General features: G+C 39.4%; 1 protein-coding gene and 1 pseudogene across 1 annotated transcript in view; both read left to right on the top strand.

The window, feature by feature from the left end:
• LOC103008615 (52 kDa repressor of the inhibitor of the protein kinase-like) overlaps positions 1–14746 on the top strand; it is a 59722-nt pseudogene extending 44976 nt beyond the window's left edge.
• Positions 14747–15136: 390 nt separating this feature from the next.
• The window catches only part of TMEM170B (transmembrane protein 170B), a 31834-nt gene continuing 27292 nt past the window's right edge, over positions 15137–19678 (top strand). The window contains exon 1 of the mRNA XM_007173949.2: positions 15137–15809. Within this exon, the coding sequence (XP_007174011.2) occupies positions 15494–15809 (316 nt within the window). The 5' untranslated portion in view covers positions 15137–15493. The remainder of the gene's footprint in view (positions 15810–19678) is intronic.

The following is a 19678-nucleotide window of genomic DNA, read 5'->3' as shown; positions in this document are numbered from 1 at the left end:
TTTGTTCTCTACATCTGTGCCTCAATTTCTGCCCTGCAAACCGGTTCATCTGTACTATTTTTCTAGGTTCCACATATATGCGTTAATATACGATATTTGTTTTTCTCTTTCTGACTTACTTCCCTCTGTATGACAGTCTCTAGATTCATCCACGTCTCAACAAATGACCCAATTTCGTTGCTTTTTATGGCTGAGTAATATTCCATTGTGTATATGTACCACATCTTCTTTATCAATTCATCTGTCGATGGGCATTTAGGTTGCTTCCATGACCCGGCTATTGTAAATAGTGCTGCAATGAACATTGGGGTGCATGTGTCTTTTTGAATTATGGTTTTCTCTGGGTACATGCCCAGTAGTGGGATTGCTGGGTCATATGGTAATTCTATTTTTAGTCTTTTAAGGAACCTCCATACTGTTCTCCATATTGGCTGTATCAATTTACATTCTCACCAACAGTGTAAGAGGGTTCCCTTTTCTCCACACCCTCTCCAGCATTTGCTGTTTGTAGATTTTCTGATGATGCCCATTCTAACTGGTGTGAGGTGATACCTCATTGTAGTTTTGATTTGCATTTCACTAATAATTAGTGAGGTTGAGCAGCTTTTCATGTGTTTCTTGGCCATCTGTATGTCTTCTTTGGAGAAATGTCTATTTAGGTCTTCTGCCCATTTTTGGATTGGGTTGTTTGTTTCTTTAATATTGAGCTGCATGAGCTGTTCATATATTTTGGAGATTAATCCTTTGTCCATTGATTTGTTTGCAAATATTTTCTCCCATTCTGAGGGTTGTCTTTTCGTCTGGTTTATGGTTTCCTTTGCTGTGCAAAAGCTTTGAAGTTTCATTAGGTCCCATTTGTTTATTTTTGTTTTTATTTCCATTCCTCTAGGAGGTGGATCAAAAAAGATCTTGTGATTTATGTCAAACAGTGTTCTTCCTATGTTTTCCTCTAAGAGTTTTATAGTGTCCGGTCTTACGTTCAGGTCTCTCATCCATTTTGAGTTTATTTTTGTGTTGGTGTTAGGGAGTGTTCTAATTTTATTCTTTTACATGTAGCTGTCCAGTTTTCCCAGCACCACTTATTGAAGAGACTGTCTTTTCTCCATTGTATATCCTTGTCTCTTTTGTCATAGATTAGTTGACCATACGTGCGTGGGTTTATCTCTGGGCTTTCTATCTTGTTCCATTGATCTATGTTTCTGTTTTTGTGCCAGTACCATATTGTCTTGATTACTGTAGCTTTGTAGTATAGTCTGAAGTCAAGGAGTCTGATTCTTCCAGCTCCGTTTTTGTCCCTCAAGACTGCTTTGGCTATTCGGGGTCTTTTGTGTCTCCATACAAATTTTAAGATTTTTTTCTTCTAGTTCCGTAAAAAATGCCGTTGGTAATTTGATAGGGACTGCATTGAATCTGTAGATTGCTTTGGGTAGTATAGTCATTTTCACAATGTTGATTCTTCCAATCCAAGAACATGGTATATCTCTCCATCTGTTGGTATCTTCTTTAATTTCTTTCATCAGTGTCTTATATTTTCCGCATACAGGTCTTTTGTCTCCCTAGGTAGGTTTATTCCTAGGTATTTTATTCTTTTTGTTGCAGTGGTAAATGGGAGTGATTCCTTAATTTCTCTTTCAGATTTTTCATCATTAGTGTATAGGAATGCAAGAGATTTCTGTGTGTTAATTTTGTATCCTGCAACTTTACCAAATTCATTGATTAGCTCTACTAGTTTTCTGGTGGCATCTTTAGGATTCTCTATGTATAGTATCATGTCATCTGCAAACAGTGACAGTTTTACTTCTTCTTTTCCAATCTGTATTCCTTTTATTTCTTTTTCTTCTCTGATTGCCGTGGCTAGGACTTCCAAAACTATGTTGAATAATAGTGGTGAGAGTGGACATCCTTGTCTTGTTCCTGATCTTAGAGGAAATGCTTTCAGTTCTTCTCCATTGAGAATGATGTTTGCTGTGGGTTTGTCATATATGGCCTTTATTATGTTGAGGTAGGTTCCCTCTGTGCCCACTTTCTGGAGAGTTTTTATCATAAATGGGCGTTGAATTTTGTCAAAAGCTTTTTCTGCATCTATTGAGATGATCATATGGTTTTTATTCTTCAATTTGTTAATACAGTGTATCACATTGTTTGATTTGCATATATTGAACAATCCTTGCATCCCTGGGATAAATCCCACTTGATCATGGTGTATGATCCTTTTAATGTGTTGTTGGATTCTGTTTGCTAGTATTTTGTTGAGGATTTTTGCATCTATATTCATGAGTGATATTGGTCTGTAATTTTCTTTTTCTGTAGTATCTTTGTCTGGTTTTGGTATCAGGGTGATGGTGGCCTCATAGAATGAGTTTGGGAGTGTTCCTTCCTCTGCAATTTTTTGCAAGAGTTTGAGAAGGATGGGTGTTAGCTCTTCTCTAAGTGTTTGATAGAATTCACCTGTGAAGCCGTCTGGTCCTGGACTTTTGTTTGTTGGAAGATTTTTAATCCCAGTTTCAATTTCATTACTTGTGATTGGTCTGTTAATATTTTCTATTTCTTCCTGGTTCAGTCTTGGAAGGTTATACCTTTCTAAGAATTTGTCCATTTCTTCCAGGTTGTCCATTTTATTGGCATAGAGTTGCTTGTAGTAGTGTCTTGGGATGCTTTGTATTTCTGCGGTGTCTGCTGTAACTTCTCCTTTTTCATTTCTAATTTTATTGATTTGAGTCCTCTCCCTCTTTTTCTTGATGAGTCTGGCTAATGGTTTATCAATTTTGTTTATCTTCTCAAAGAACCAGCTTTTAGTTTTATTGATCTTTGCTACTGTTTTCTTTGTTTCTATTTCATTTATTTCTGCTCTGATCTTTATGATTTCTTTCCTTCTGCTAACTTTGGGTTTGATTTGTTCTTCTTTCTCTAGTTCCTTTAAGTGTAAGGTTAGATTATTTATTTGAGATTTTTCTTGTTTCTTGAGGTAGGCTTGTATAGCTATAAACTTCCCTCTTAAAACTGCTTTTGCTGCATCCCATAGGTTTTGGATCATTGTGTTTTCATTGTCATTTGTCTCTAGGTATTTTTTGATTTCCTCTTTGATTTCTTCAGTGGTCTTTTGGTTATTTAGTAACGTATTGTTTAGCCTCCAAGTGTTTGTGTTTTTTACTTTTTTTCCCCTGTAATTCATTTCTTATCTCATAGCATTGTGGTCAGAGAAGATGCCTGATATAATTTCAATTTTCTTAAATTTACTGAGGCTTGATTTCTGACCCAAGATGTGATCTATCCTGGAGAACGTTCCGTGCGCACTTGAGAAGAAAGTGTAATCTGCTGTTTTTGGATGGAATGTCCTATAAATATCAATTAAATCTATCTGGTCTACTGTGTCTATTAAAGTTTCTGTTTCCTTATTAATTTTCTGTCTGAATGATCTGTCCATTGGTGTAAGTGAGGTGTTAATGTCCCCCACTATTATTGTGTTACTGTCAATTTCCTCTTTTAGAGCTGTTAGCAGTTGCCTTATGTATTGAGGTGTTCCTATGGTGGGTGCATATATATTTATAATTGTTATATCTTCTTCTTGGATTGACCCCTTGATCATTATGTAGTGTCCTTCCTTGTCTCTTGTAACATTCTTTATTTTAAAGTCTATTTTATCTGATATGAATATTGCTACTCCAGCTTTCTTTTGATTTCCATTTGCATGGAATATCTTTTTCCATCCCCACATATTCAGTCTGTATGTGTCCCTAGGTCTGAAGTGGGTCTCTTGTAGACAGCATATATATGGGTCTTGTTTTTGCATCCATTCAGCAAGCCTGTGTCTTTTGGTTGGAGCATTTAATCCATTCATGTTTAAGGTAATTATTGATATGTATGTTCCTATTACCATTTTCTTAATTGTTTTGGGTTTGTTTTTGTAGGTCCTTTTCTTCTCTTGTGTTTCCCACTTAGAGAACTTCCTTTAGCATTTGTTGTAGAGCTGGTTTGGTGGTGCTGAATTCTCTTAGCTTTTGCTTGTCTGTAAAGCTTTTGATTTCTCCATCGAATCTGAATGAGATCCTTGCTGGGTAGAGTAATCTTGGTTGTAGGTTCCTCCCTTTCATCACTTTAAGTATATCATGCCACTCTCTTCTGGCTTGTAGAGTTTCTGCTGATAAATCAGCTTTTAACCTTATGGGAGTTCCCTTGTATATTATTTGTCATTTTTCCCTTACTGCTTTCAATAATTTTTCTTTGTCTTTAATTTTTACCAATTTGATTACTATGTGTCTCGGTGTGTTTCTCCTTGGGTTTATCCTGCATGGGACTCTCTGTGCTTCCTGGATTTGGGTGGCTATATCCTTTCCCATGTTAGGGAAGTTTTCGACTATTATCTCTTCAAATATTTTCTCTGGTCCTTTCTCTCTCTCTTCTCCTTCTGGGACCCCTATAATGCGAATGTTGTTGCGTTTAATGTTGTCCCAGAGGTCTCTTAGGCTGTCTTCATTTCTTTTCATTCTTTTTTCTTTATTCTGTTCCATGGCAGTGAATTCCACCATTCTGTCTTCCAGGTGACTTATCTGTTCTTCTGCCTCAGTTATTCTGCTATTGATTCATTCTAGTGTAGTTTTCATTTCAGTTATTGTATTGTTCATCTCTGTTTGTTTGATCTTTAATTCTTCTAGGTCTTTGTTAAACATTTCTTGCATCTTCTCAATCTTTACCTCCATTCTTTTTCCGAGGTCCTGGATCATCTTCACTATCATTATTCTGAATTCTTTTTCTGGAAGGTTGCCTATCTCCACTTCATTTAGTTTTTTTTCTGGGGTTTTATCTTGTTCCTTCATCTGGTACATAGCCCTCTGCCTATTCATCTTGTCTATCTTTCTGTGAATGTGGTTTTTGTTCCACAGGCTGCAGGACTGTAGTTCTTCTTGCTTCTGTTGTCTGCCCTCTGGTGGATGAAGCTAAGAGGCTTGTGCAACTTTCCTGATGGGAGGGACTGGTGGTAGGTAGAGCTCTCGTGGGCAGAGCTCAGTAAAACTTTAATCTGCTTGACTGCTGATGGGTGGGGCTGGGTTCCCTCCCTGTTGGTTGTTTGGCCTGAGGCAACCCAACACTGGAGCCTACCTGGGCTCTTCGGTAGGGCTAATGGCTGACTCTGGCAGGGCTCACGCCAAGAAGTACTTCCCAGAACTTCTGCTGCCAGTGTCCTTGTCCCCTCGGTGAGACACAGCCACCCCCCACCTCTGCAGGAGACCCTCCAACACTAGCAGGTACGTCTGGTTCAGTATCCTATGGGGTCACTGCTCCTGGATCCTGATGCGTACACTACTTTGTGTGTGCCCTCCAAGAGTGGAGTCTCTGTTTCCCCCAGTCCTGTCTAAGTCCTGCAATCAAATCCCACTAGCCTTCAAAGTCTGTTTCTCTAGGAATTCCTCCTCCCATTGCCGGACCCCCAGGTTGGGAAGCCTGAGGTGGGGCTCGGAGCCTTCACTCCAGTGGGTGGACTTCTGTGGTATAAGTGTTCTCCAGTCTGTGAGTCATCCACCCAGCAGTTATTGGATTTGATTTTACTGTGATTGCGCCACTCCTACCGTCTCATTGTGGCTTCTCCTTTGTCTTTGGATGTGGGGTATCTTTTTTGGTGAGTTCCAGTGTCTTCCTGTCGATGACTGTCCAGCAGCTAGTTGTGATTCTGGTGTTCTCACAAGAGGGAGTGACAGCATGTCCTTTTACTCCGCCATCTTTGTTCAGGGCCAATTGTTTCTTTTTAAATAATAGTTATGTGTGCATATTTAAATGCAGAAAATAAATAAAATCTCCAGAGAGAGGAATAGACTAAAGAATTTGGAGATAATATATATCTTCATCAAAGACCAAATCCAGGGCAAATGAAAGATTTCATGAGATGTGACTATAAAGTAATAGACTGCATGTTTTAATGACTTACTACCATTTATAGTTCCAAAATGATATTATTCTTCAGAGAAGACACTCTGGAAGGTAGATTGTTATTCTAATGCCGTTGCCATTACTTCAAATACATTTTAATTTTCTTCCAAACCAGGTAGTTCCAAACTACACAGACAAAGGTTTCACCACTCATGACACACCTCACTTTTACTCAAAAGACGTTTCTTGCCAGGCTGGCCACTCAACTGACATTACACCAAGCAACTTCTGACTATTTCCAAATGCCAAGTCCACCCGTAAATTATAAACATTAGCACCATTGAGGGCATTTTTTAGAAGTGTGCCAAATATTTATCAAAGTAGTCTTAAATACCCAAATGTGAAAGAAAACATTCTGATTTCAAATAGAGTATCAATCTTGTTGGCATATATGCTTGATGACTTCAAACCAGGCAAGGCTTTCGACAAAAGTTTTCTTAAGTACATATTATAGATCAATTTTTTTCCCAGATACTTCAACAGTTAAGCCCTAACTGGCTACTCACTGAAGCAATGATGGTATCTTTACTGGTGAATTTCCAACTGAGGTCCACTCAGCAATTTCTAAGTACATTTAAATACATGGCTTAATTTTTTCCTCCTTATTTCTTATACCTCAATATGCATGAGAAGGAAATGGCCTTGTTTTTCAAAGGCTTACAAAGAACAGAAAGGAATAAACTATGATTTCAAAATGCCTAATAATCTATTCACATCATGTTCAGAGTTTCAGAAACGAAGAAGGACAAGCAAAGGGAAAAAGGGTCGTCTTTAACTTGCCCCCACTTTAACTTTCCCAGAAATTACAGACAGAAAGAAAAAAAGATCATTAACAAAACGTCACTTTGCTTAAAACAGAAACAGACTCATAGACCTAGAGAACGAATTTACGGTTACTGTGGGGAAAGGTTGGGGGAGGGATAGATTGGGAGTTTGGGATTGACATGTACGCACTGCTATATTAAAGATAAAATGCCTTTCCATGAAAAAAAAAAGTCACTTTGCTTAAAATGAGATCTTTTTAAATGGGACTCTTAGTTCACATGAAACACAAATTTTTCACTGTCTCATCTTCACCCTGGAGTAAATTAAATTCTTTATTCATCCTTCTATTGCATTCTGTGTCATATTTCACAGTGAAATACTAACCTGCACTTTATTTGAGCTTGGAAATCCACCACAAATATAGGGAGGTTGAAATAAAAGAGGAGGCTCCCTTGGAGGCCAGACTCTGAGAAGCAAGAAATGCACCCTGGTTGCAGAGAGGAAGTTGCATTCTGTTGTACAACTTGTTGGTTACACAGAACTCTTGGCCTAATCATGAGAGATGACATCTGTTCAACAATTGCACAACTTACTCCTCAGTCAATCAACATCTGTTAATTTGATTTGATTTATTTTTTTTTAAATTTATTTTTGGCTGTGTTGGGTCTTCGTTGTTGCGTGCGGGCTTTCTCTAGTTGCAGTGAGTGGGGGCCGCTCTTCGTTGCGGTGCGCGGGCTTCTCATTGCGGTGGCTTCTCTTGTTGTGGAGCACGGGCTCTAGGCTTGCGGGCTCAGTAGTTGTGGCACACGGGCTTAGCTGCTCCACAGCATATAGGATCTTCCTGGACCAGGGCTTGAACCCGTGTCCCCTGCATTGGCAGGCAGACTCTTAACCACTGCGCCACCAGGGAAGCCCGTGTTAATTTGATTTTAAGACACAGTCTTCCATTCCTTTGGTCATCAAGAGTGATGGAGAAACTAAGAGAAGAAGCCGAGTGCCCTACTTGATACAACCTTTTCCCCAACTTAGAACTGGGTCACATGACCTTGGCTATGAAGAAGGCTCTAATTCAGCCTATCTTATTCTTATAATACCCTCAGCACTTATGGAATATATATATATATGGTGAATATATATGTCTGTAACTGAGTACACACATTGTATTACATATATAAATATATACATATATGTAATATATTTACTGACTACATACATATATTATGTAACATATATAAAATATATAATATATATTATTCCTGCAATATACAATACATATATGTATATTATTATACATATTACTATACGTTATATATAATACATATTAAAATAATATTATTGTATACTATATACAAGTATAATAACACATATTATGCATTACATTCTACATGTATACATAATAAACATACATTTACATATATATAATTATACAATATTAGTGAATACTCAGTCACAGGTTGTTGTTAACTGTGTTCTATTGTTTCTAATGCATGTTTTATTCTCTTAAACCAATGCTAAGGTCTTTAAGGGAAGGAACAGTGTTTTTCTTATCTTTTAACACATATGATTAGTATAATGAAAGAAAAGTGATGAAAATTATTAACTTCAGTTCAAACATACTTTTACAGTGGGCCAGATGTTCTCATTTTATTCCCAGTTACCCCAGATATTTACTATCCAGGTAGATCCCAGGGGAACTGCAACAGGGCTGCAGCTCTCATGCAACACCAGCAAGAAATAAGATTTGTTGTTTAAACCAACGAGATTTTAAGTTTCTTTGTTATGTAGCATGGTCTAGTGAAACCTAAGGTATAGCCTAAAGCAGATCTAGTGGACAAAAATAAGTAAGATTAAAGAAGACCTTTAGTAACGTAATAAATATGGTAGATCTTATTCATATAGACCACACTATTCCCTAAAATCAGAGAATACACCTTCTTTAATTGTGTACTCACTTCCCCAAATTAACCATATACTGGGCTACAAAGAAAACATCAGTAAATCCCTCAAAGTGGAAATGGTATAAATAACATTCTTTGGCTACACAGTAATTAAACTATGAACTGCTAACAAATATAGAACTGCCTCCCTTTGAAAGTTGAAAGTTAAAAAAGAATCTCTCTTTTAAATAACTTCAAAGTAGAAATCAAAAGTAAGATGGCAGAATTTCTAGAAGATAACAACAGAAAATGTTAATAGAACATCATGTATCAAAAGCTACAGGATACAACCTAAGCAATGCTCAGGGCAAATTCAAAGTTAAATACTTATATTAAGAAACAAGAAAAAATATAAAGAAATGAATCAAGCAGCTAACATAAAATTTACAGAAAATAACAAAACAATCCAAAGAAAAGCAGAAGAAACTAACTGATAATGATAAAAGAAAAAAAGTGAAATAATATACAGAAACACAGAGAACTGATAAATACATCTAAGAGCTGATTAATTGGAAAAAATATAAAATGATTAGCAAATATAATTAAGATAAAATTAGAGAATGTGTAAGTTCGCAAAATAAGCAACGTGTTAGAGAAGTTAAAAGATTTACAAGAGGTATTGATTAACACTGCAAATTACTTTAAAAAATTGTATCAGATAGATAAAAATAGGTCAAATGAAAAAATTACAGAAAGAAATCAGGAAGAGAAAAAATATTGAAATGGATAAATTGCCATAGGAAAACAACACTACCTAGAAAAAAATTGACAAAGAGCTGCTTCCCTAAAGCATCGACAGCAGTTTTACAGTTGAATTTCACCAAACAACGAAGGAAAAGAAAAATCCAAACAACGACAGCTTCTAAATATTTTGTATAAAGCCAACACAACGTTAATTAGCAAAAATAAAAAATAAAAATAAAAACCACAAACTAAATTAAACACAATTCTAAAGAGAAATGTACAGATCAATCTCACTCACAATACTGATGACATAATTCTAATAAAAGATTAAGACATGGAATTAAGTAGCATATTGAAAGAATGAGAGATCATGACTAAGTGGCATTAACTCCAGAAACTCAAAGAAAATGTATTAGGAAAATTTTAATATCATCCTCATATATTTAGGACCAAAGGAAGAATCACATTGTCATATCCATAGATGCTAAAAAGAGACATATTCAACAACTTTTCAAAATCAAATTTCTTAATAAAATAAAACATTAAAATATCTCAACATCCCCTAAATTTATTTATAAATGTAACATGATTTCAGTGAAAATATAACCAGTAATATTTTTAGAATTAGGAAGCTGATTTTAAAGTTCTTCCAGAATAATACACATTCAAGATTAATCAGGAAAAAAATTGAAAAATGAATAGAAAAGGAGGACCTATCTTAGAAGAACCTGAAGCATATTGTACAGTTAAAGAAAATAAAAATAGTGTGGTGCTGACACATGAATAGATAGATAGGACAAAAATGAAAGTCCAGAAATAAATCCAAGTATACATAGAAATTTTGAACATGATATAGCTGGTGTTTTAGGTCAGTGGGAAAATGATGGATTTTTCAATAAATGTTTTGGGACAACTCAGTTGCCATCTGGAAAAACAAAATTAGATCTCTACTAAACATTTTACATTAAAAAAATTCCAAGTGGACTAAAGGTGTAAACAAAGACACCCATAAAATTTTTAGAAAAGATATGAGACTTAAAAAAACCAAATCTGAGAAGGGAAGACATTTTAAAGCATGGCGGAAGACTTAGATACCATAAAAGAAAAGGCTGACAACATAAGTATCAGAAATTTCTACATGACCAAAGAGTTTTGTTAAAGCTAAAAGGCTACTGACAAACTGAAAAAGATGTATACAGTACATATCACAAATGGTTAATTTGTTAAATATTTAAAAGCTCCTACATGTAAGGTTTTAAAAGATAAATTACCCAAAAGAAAAATGGGCAGAAGTGTCTAGAAAAGGCAATCCATATGTTCCTTCACACACACATAAAATGTGTCACCTCACTTAAAATCAGAAAATCGCTAATAAAATACACTGAAATACCATTTTCACCATTTTGTTCTTGGCATACAATGTTTTATGATGTTTAGCTCAACAATTAAGTACTTTAAGAATTGGGTTTAGTGTGGATTATGCATCATGAATCTACAAGTGGCATTTAATCAACATATTATTTTATGTGTTTTATATTTGGCCTTCCATCCATAATATGACCAGACTGGATGCAGGGTAATTTCAGACACGGGTTTTTAGGGGGGAAACTGAGTCTCCTGTGTTGCCAAATGCAGGATTTTGTATGCGTGTGATTTTAGCAGAGTCTTTCTTTACACTCACATTCAGGCCTCAAAGAATGAATTCTTAGAGTTCAAATGTCGTGTATTATCTCTTTTAAAGACTTAGGATAATAAACAAGGAGCTACACGGCGGTGGGGAGTGGGCTGGGCAGCATCTGGCAGAAATTGGAAGGTAGGTGGTTTGTATGCACAGGTGGAGGGAAAACAACCCGGATGAGGTGGAAAATGGAGCTAGAGCCACGGGCAGGTACCTGCCTGTCCTTCCATCTCAAACATGCTCCTAACCCTCCATGACTGTGGGTGGACGTCATTTCCCACTGCCAATATGGGGCATCTCTCTGCTCTTTTCTGAACAGGGCTGGACCCCTCAGCAGCCCCATAATGGTGACCTGGCACCCTAGGTATGCCATATCTTACTGCAGAGACAAAATAGGACATACCTTGTTTTTCTGATTTACTGTGATGGAAATGTCTCTTGACTCTTAACAGGTGTTCTGAGAAACATTTCAACAAGTAAATTTCAGTGCAGTACCTATTTTAAAATAATATGCACGACCATTTCTTCCTCTTATTTCTGTCATTTCTTCCAACAGAATTTTATATTCTTCCAAAAACCAACAGTGTTTTCGTTTTGTGTGTGTGTGTGTGTCCGTATAAGAACAAGATACAAGATTTGGGCAGAAGTGAGGCTTTGTGTATAGATTTTGAAAAAAAAAGTAGTCTAATAGTGTTATAAAATTTAACACTATTAAATTAGTGTTATGAAATTTCAACCCATCCTTGTGAAAATTAAATGAGCTAATATGTTGTACTTGGCACAAGGCCTGGCAGGAGGAAGGAGCTATGTGTTGATTATTACTATTAGTTAAATGACGCCAAAAATCTGAAGAGGTACCATTATTATTTCCATTTTAAAGCTAGTAAGTGATGCAGCCAGTGTTCAAACCATATTTTCCAGATAATGAATCTTTTAAACCTGCACCATCACTCAGAGCTTGGAGCTGCTGAAATGTGTCGCGAGATGAAATTAGGTTGCCTATGTAATGTGACTCTGTGATGTAGTACTGTACAGCGAGAAAGGAAGATAATAAAGGAGAAAGATGTCCTCATAGTTAATGTTTTTCCCAAAGAATCAATATCATTTTATATTCTAATTGACTTTAAAAGCTTTCTTCTGGGCCCTCTCTGGACAATTAATAGGATTCCTAAGACTTATGGGTGTTCCCTTACTTGTGTGTAAGAAATAAACCAGGAACTCTTTGTGAATTGTTATTTATTTCACATGCAAGGGCACGGGGCTAAAAGAGACCTCTAGGATTTATTTGGGGTGTTCCCTGATTTCTGGCAGGAATGCGACTAAACCATTCCTTGACTGGTGTATTAACTCAATACTGAAAATCTGCAAGGAAAAAACTACACAACTTCCACCTGCATTAATTCAGTTTTGGGTTTCATAACCTTGGCCATTGGGAAATGTTCAATTCACTTAAGAGTATATGCTTCCAACATATCATTATGTTTATCATTAGCTTTATCAAGGCAAACACAAGTTGAATGCAAGGTATTAGCCTAGAGAGCTGAGACCTTATGAATCTTCAAATCCTATAGATAATGCCTAGCACAGAACATTATTATAGATAACAGATGCCAAATAAATGCTTACTGAATTGAGCTGAATAGCAAGGGAAACGTTGTCTGGTTATCAAAGTGCATTATCGATTTGAGCCTTCCTTGCTGTGTCTTACTTTCTCATTTCCAGAAATGAACACTTAGGTTCCATTAAAAAAATTATGTGAAACAAGAAAAATGCTGACTTTTCTATGAAGTTATTCAATTATTCATTCAACAAATATTTGATGAACACCATGTGCTAGGCACTGTCCCAGGTTCTGAATATTTTAAATGCATGCTACCATGTTTTAAACAGTAGTGTGTAATAATAAGAACCCCACTGATTCTGTGTAAACTAACTAAAAGTTCCTGATGTGAGAGTTTAATGAGCTGCTGCTTAGAGAGTTTGATATGAACCCGTCATTGAATGTAGTCATATTCTCTAATACCTCTAATCATATAATATCAAATCTCTTATTGGTAATCATTAGGTAACCTGCATCTCCCCATCCAGAACCTTAAAGGTATGGAGTTGATAGTGAGGTAAGGAAGATGGTGTGGCTACCGGAAAGAATGAACAGACTAGGAATTCAGAAACTGGGCTGTGAAGTGGTGTCACCTCTGTAAGGCACTTAATTCTGCAGAATCAGTTTCCCCTATCTGTAAAATAAAGTGAATTGGCAAAGTGGTAAAGCCCCTTTTAAGTCTGACTATTGTATAATCTTAAATTAAGATCTCATTAATTCTAAATCCTTAGAAGACGATAACTCCACATTATGAGCTTTGGCTCAGTTCTTATTAGTGATGCAGACTGTTCCCTTTCCTCCTGTGTTGTGACATCAAACAGACAATACATATGCCAACTAAAAATGGTTTTCTGCCTTCTGGTTCTGTAAGAATGAAGCCAGTTGCCACTGCAGTCGCTAACCTTCCCCACACCCTGAAAGGAGTTCAGGGTGGAGATCAGGAATGAGGCCCTCTGTGCTCCAGGAAAAACTGGCAGAACAGGTCTTCAGTTAGGTATTTTCAGGAGAAGATTTTATGAGCCCAATTTCTTGCATCTTCTCATATCTAGAAAAGCCCTAAAATCATTAACAGAGATACCTGCTCCTCGTGACTAGCACCAACGTTCTTGTGACCAGCAGCAACTTTCTGCCAAAATGTGTGCTTAAGGGCACATACGCCCCCTTCACCAAAGTCACGTATATACTGACCTCCTCCGCACCTCGCCAGAGCAGCTGCTCAGAGCTACCTGAAAGGCTGTATCCCCGGCTACAGTTCTCGTTCTGCCCCAAATAAAACTTAACTCACACCTCTAGCGCTGTACAGTTTTTCAGTTGACACATACATACGTATATAAATATACATATGTATATTTTAAGGTGGTCACCAAGAACACCCTTTACAGGTGATCCAACCCTCCTGCGTTTTGCCCAAAGTACTTGATGATTTAGCTACAGCATGAACTTCGGCGTCCTTTGCAGATTTTCTTTTCAGACAGTAAAGAGGTTGAAAAAGGATGGGGAGAGGCGGGCTGACTGGTGCATATGTTGTTATTGCCAAAACTTAATTCTTATTTTTCAAGATAAAAGGTTTCAGACTTCAAGGAGGAGTTCACTTTGTTGTGGCTGAATTTTAGACAGTTTCTCGGGCTAACGGTGGATATGGAGAAAGGCAACAAACCACGGGAAGAGAGGTCTAGTTTAAGTCCTGAGCTGGGCGGGGCGGGGGTGGGGGGTAGATAACGGACACTTTTACAATTTAGGTAAAGAGAGTACTGCAACGAAAGAAGAGCTAGCCCCGAGGGTGGCCTTGAGGTGTAGGACACCTGCCCAGCCCCGGCACTGCAGGTGATTTCAGATGCTGGAACCACGGGAGGCCCAGGTTGTTGCTGTGGGTAGGACTGGATGAATCGTAAAGTGGGTCTGTTTCTGCTTTAATGGCTTTCGGATATATTCTGCAAGTAGTGACCTACCCAGGTCATCTGACTCACCCCCCCCCCCAAAAAAAACCCCCCAAAACCCCAAACCCACAAACTGACAAATCTAACATGTTGAGATATTTACACTTGTTAGAAAAAGTTGTACTCAAACCTTTTTATCCAGTGTATTTCATTCGAAGCCAAAGATGTGAAGTGTCACAGCATCCACCTGACGGAGTTTGACACCTCGCTCCCCGCCACGTAGGGTCGGGGCTGCAGCTCAGCCTGGAGCTCCAGCGCCGCCCGGATTCTCCCAGGGCGCGCGCCCGGGGCCGGGGGGCCGGGGGGCCGGGGGGCCGGGGGCAAGGAGGGCGTGGAGCTGGTTCCCCTGGAGCGCCCAGTCAGCAGCGAGGCCCGGCGGTGGCGCTAGTGACGTAGGCCGCGCTTCCCTCCGCCCCACTGCGGGCCGAGGCTCAGCCCCGTCAGCCTCGCGAGCTCGCGCGCGCGAGAAGCAGGAGGAGGAGGGCTTTGGGGCCGGCCGGCTGTCGGAGGGCGACGGGTCGCGGGAAGGGGGGAGAGTGAGCATGCGCAGCAGCTCCGTGGAGAGCGGGGGAGGTGGGGACCCGTGCGCGCGCGCACGATCGGCCCGGGGCGGCCGCGGGTGGAGGGGGCGGTTCCTCGAGTGTCGGCGGCAGGAGGGTTGGCAGGCTGGCGGCAGGTGCTGCCGCGGCCGCCGCCGCCGCCGCCGCCGCCTCCGCCTCCTCCGAGTCCCGGGTCTGCTCGTCCTCTCGCGGTGATGAGCTGAGCCCCGTCGGGGGCTGCACCTGCCGGCTGCCCATCACCCCGGACCTCCCGGCGTGACCTCGGCCTCCTCGCGTGCCCGGCCCCCGCGGCGGGCGCCGAGCTGCCCCTGAGAGGGAGCGGCAGCGGCCTCCTCCGACCCGAGTCCTCGCTCGGGGGGCCGCGCGGGGAGAGCGCCCGGCCCCCTCCCCTCCCCAGTCCGCCGTCCTCGATGTCTCCCCGGCGGGGAGGGGGCTGCCTGGGAGACGCGCTGAGCGGCCCCCCCCGGAGGCCCGTCGGCGGCAGCAGCAGCGACCAGCCCGGCGACCCGAAGCCTCCCCCGGCGGCGGCGGCCTGGAGGAGCCGCGCACCCGCCGCCGCCCCCGGAGCCTCGCAGCCGCCGCCGCCGCCCGGCGCCCGAGGAGAGGGCGGCGGGCGTCCCCCAGGGAAGATGAAGGCGGAGGGGGGCGACCACTCCATGATCAACCTGTCGGTGCAGCAGGTCCTGAGCCTCTGGGCCCATGGGACGGTGCTGAGAAACCTTACGGGTAATTGATGCGCCCGGGGTGGGGACCGGGATGCGGTGCCGCCCCTCGCCTCCCTTCTCCCTCCCTCGGAGGGGAAGCGCTCCTCGCCGCCCCACCCCCGTGCGCGCCCCGCTCGGGAGCTCGCGGTCCCAAGTCCTGGCGAGGAAGGTGTTAATTGGATCCGCTCCGCTCCTGTTCTGGGGGCGCCGACGCCAGTCCCCCGAGACCCCGGCTCCAGAAGCGCTGGGGGAGAATCCACGACCCCCGCCTCCCCTCCCTTCCTGCATCGGGAGGGCCGGCGACCGCCCTGCCTCTGTAGTACGCGCGGAATTGCTTTAGCGCTGAGACTTGAGTACAGTTAGCCTTTATTTATCTCCCCACCTCCATACACACACACACGCACACACGCACACACACACGCACACGCGCGCGCTTGCTTCTTGCTCTTTAGGTCTTTTTCTAGTTTAGCTCTTTTTCTTTCTTGCAAATCTCAAATCGAATGCAGGACTTAAATTCCCTCTCACAATGATCAGTTTGCTTCAACTGTTAATTTGTTTTTGCGATATAAATGACTCATTAAGTAGATTATATTAGGTCACGGGCTGGGTCAAGGTCTAGTGAATTCTAAGCACTTTTTGCTTTAACCGTATATCTCCTCTCTCTCCTATTTCCTTTTGTCTGTCTGTCTCCCTCTGGCGTCAAGCTGCTGCTTCTGTGACATTTGATAATTTTGTGTATTTCCCTTCATACGTCAAGGCTATCAGGAGGGAATTGGACTTAATATATTATAGTAATTAACATCAATTTCTAGTTGTAAAAGTGAGCAATAATACTCATAAACTTTTAAAATCAAATTTGTAGGTCTGGTTTGTGGAGAAACTTCTGGCTTGGTTAATGCAGAAATGCTTGTATTATACCCTGACTTTAAAAAATACTCGCTAAAGATTAGTGTTTACGAGAAAGTGATTTCAGTTGCAGTTTGATGACTCCTCAGTGCGTGCTTCTCAGGGAAAAATCTTAAAAACATACTCAGGATTTAATTTTTGAAAATGTATAAGACAGCTAATTTTGATAGAGCATTAGTATTTCAAAATGCATTATGTTAAACTGGTTAAGAGTATGGAGAGTATTTTACAAATATAACCTATCTTGATAGGATACAAGATATTATAAAATCTAGCATTACATGGAATTCAGATATTCATAGAGAAAAGTTGGGATTATTTACCACCAGGTTGAGTTTAAAGACGCTGGGTGCCTTGAATGTGGAAACTGCTATATAAAATTAACATGGATTCTGGATTGATTTATGGTGCCCTCACTTTTAATCTGTGGTTATTTAACTTGGAGCACACTGACCTTACATGATGGTTGCAGGTCAGGAACATGTTTTTAGTTCTGAAAACCTACACTGACATAAGAACCATTTCATAATTCAATTGAATTTTGAAATAGACCACTTTATCTTACTTATGGCTTTCCTTGTGTTTATCCACTGTTAATATTTCAGATGTTGTATGAATTATGTTCATTGGAGTAAAATGAAAAATAAGGATTTAAGAATATGTATTTGTATATGTTAATGACTGGCTTAGCTCATCGGTGGGTATTTAGAGAAAATTAGCTTTGGGAACCACAGAGTAAATGTAAATGTAACTTACCTCTTGGACAGATTTAACAATATTTTAAAATATTTACTTTAACATTCTGAATCATTATAGTGGCTTCCAGTTCCCATAGGTCAACCGTTAGGCTAACAATAGTAGTTTCAGCCCAGGGTTAGCTCTAATTATCTCCTAATATAATCTTAATAATCAGCTGTTGCTCCCCGTTAGGAACCACGTCACTGCTAAAAAGTAGACTCCGTAAGTGGTAACATTCTGATGTGGTTCATTATGGCCTTCTCCATGCTTGTGACCTTCGCGATCCCATATGCAGCTAGATCATTAGTTAAGTGATGCCTCCTACAGTGCCATTTTTTTTTTCAGCTTCATAATTAAGATGTAAGTTAAAATTGTTTGTTTTTTATTTTTTTAAACATTTTTATTGCAGTATAATTGCTTTACAATGATGTGTTAGTTTCTGCTGTATAACACAGTGAATCAGCTTTATGTATACATATATCCTCATATCCCCTCCCTCTTGCATCTACAGTGCCATTTAGAACTTAGTCTATTAGAAACAAACACACAACTTCTAAAACAAGATGACTCCTATTTATTGAATGCCTGCTATGTATCAGGCAATTTACATATATTATTTCTAATCTTCAGAGTAACTCTCCAAAGCAGATTTACAAGGAAGCTCAGAGAGGTAAAGTTGGCCCACATCAAATAGCTTGAAATGGCTGAGCTAGGCTTGAAACCCGTCTCTGCCTACAGAACTACTCTCTCCCCCTTTCCAAGCTGCTTTAGCTACTTCTTCTCTGTTCTCTATAAACAGAATGAATTAAGTGCTTCATCTTGTTCCTTCAGCTCCTTATACATGCTTTTGTTGTTATATTTGTCAATTACATTATAATCTTTATTTGTCTCTTCTAGACTGTGAGCTTTTTGAGGGTGGGGTCATTGTTGTAATCATGGAATTCTGGAATCCTAGTGTATTGTATCTGGCACGTAGTATATGCTCAATGCATGTTTATTGAATTGAGCTTTTAAAACAATACTTAACAGTTGCATGATTAAAACATTCTAGTTGCCTTATTTTTCAGCTACATCTGTTTGAGTGAATATGCTTTTAACTAGGACATAAGGTGTTTAAGCAATTTATATAGATAATTGTCATACTTTTAAAACACACAAATGCTTTTTTTGCGCTAGTTACCCTTCTTTCATGGATTTTATTTAATGTTTTCAACCATCTTGAGAGAGATTAGTGTTTATCCTTATTTTACAGGTTCAGACATTGAAGCAAAGAGTAACTTGATTAGATCTGGTAGCTAATAAGTGAAAAATTATTACCTTTTTTCAGATTATGATAACACATTTTAAGTCAGAAGGCATTTTTGTCATCATCATAAACTTGGAAATGAAACAGGTAATAGAAAGGAGCATAGTGTAGAACCAGACTGATTTAGATTTAAGAAATGACTGTGAAGGATTTGCAGAAATCTCGTTAATAGGAGTTCTGGTTAATTAAAAAGTAAATAAAAGGGTAATGTACTCTCATCTTTTATTTTTTTCAGTTAACAGGTATGATTTATTCCTCTGTCTGTATCTTATCCCATAGGTGAAGCAGAATTATTGACCTTTTTATCTCAGAGACCAATCTTTTGAAAGTAGTCTTGTGTATGTATTACTTTGATAGAAATAGATTTTTTAAAAGTGATGACAACTAGAAATTAGAACTAGCCTAACATTTTAGAGCTAGAAGTTATGTAGTTTGATTACTTCCTTTTAGAAATATTGGGATATACATGGCTGGGATCAAACAGTCATTTAATGACAGAGCCAGGACTAGAACTGCTGTTCACTGACTCTCAGTTCTGTGCCTTTTGCTTTTATTTCACATCTGATTTTAACTTAGGCAGGTCTGATAGATGATAAATCTTAAGGCACTTAAGAACAGCTTTGTAAGTATTTGCCCCAAATGAGCCCAAGAATGGGTGAATGGAACTAATTTTTGTCCAGAAATAAAAGATACTGTACAATGTAAGATATTGTTGAATAGTGATAATAATAGTAATAATCTTCCTAAAATTTTAAGTTGCCATAGCCTATGTAAATGTTAGTGATCCATATTTACTATATATCTAGTTTTAGAAATCCTACCAAGTTCAATCTTTTTTTCCTCCTTCCTGGAAGACAGTAGTACTATGGGGATTTCATATAGAGATTAGCACCTGGAGACCCCCATCTTTGTCACTTCATAACTATTGCCAGAGTTCTCTT

This window comes from Balaenoptera acutorostrata, chromosome 10 (assembly GCF_949987535.1).
Source record: "Balaenoptera acutorostrata chromosome 10, mBalAcu1.1, whole genome shotgun sequence".
Taxonomy (NCBI): domain Eukaryota; kingdom Metazoa; phylum Chordata; class Mammalia; order Artiodactyla; family Balaenopteridae; genus Balaenoptera; species Balaenoptera acutorostrata.
The sequence above is the reverse complement of the archived record's forward strand: the minus strand, read 5'-3'. Positions and strand labels throughout refer to the sequence as shown.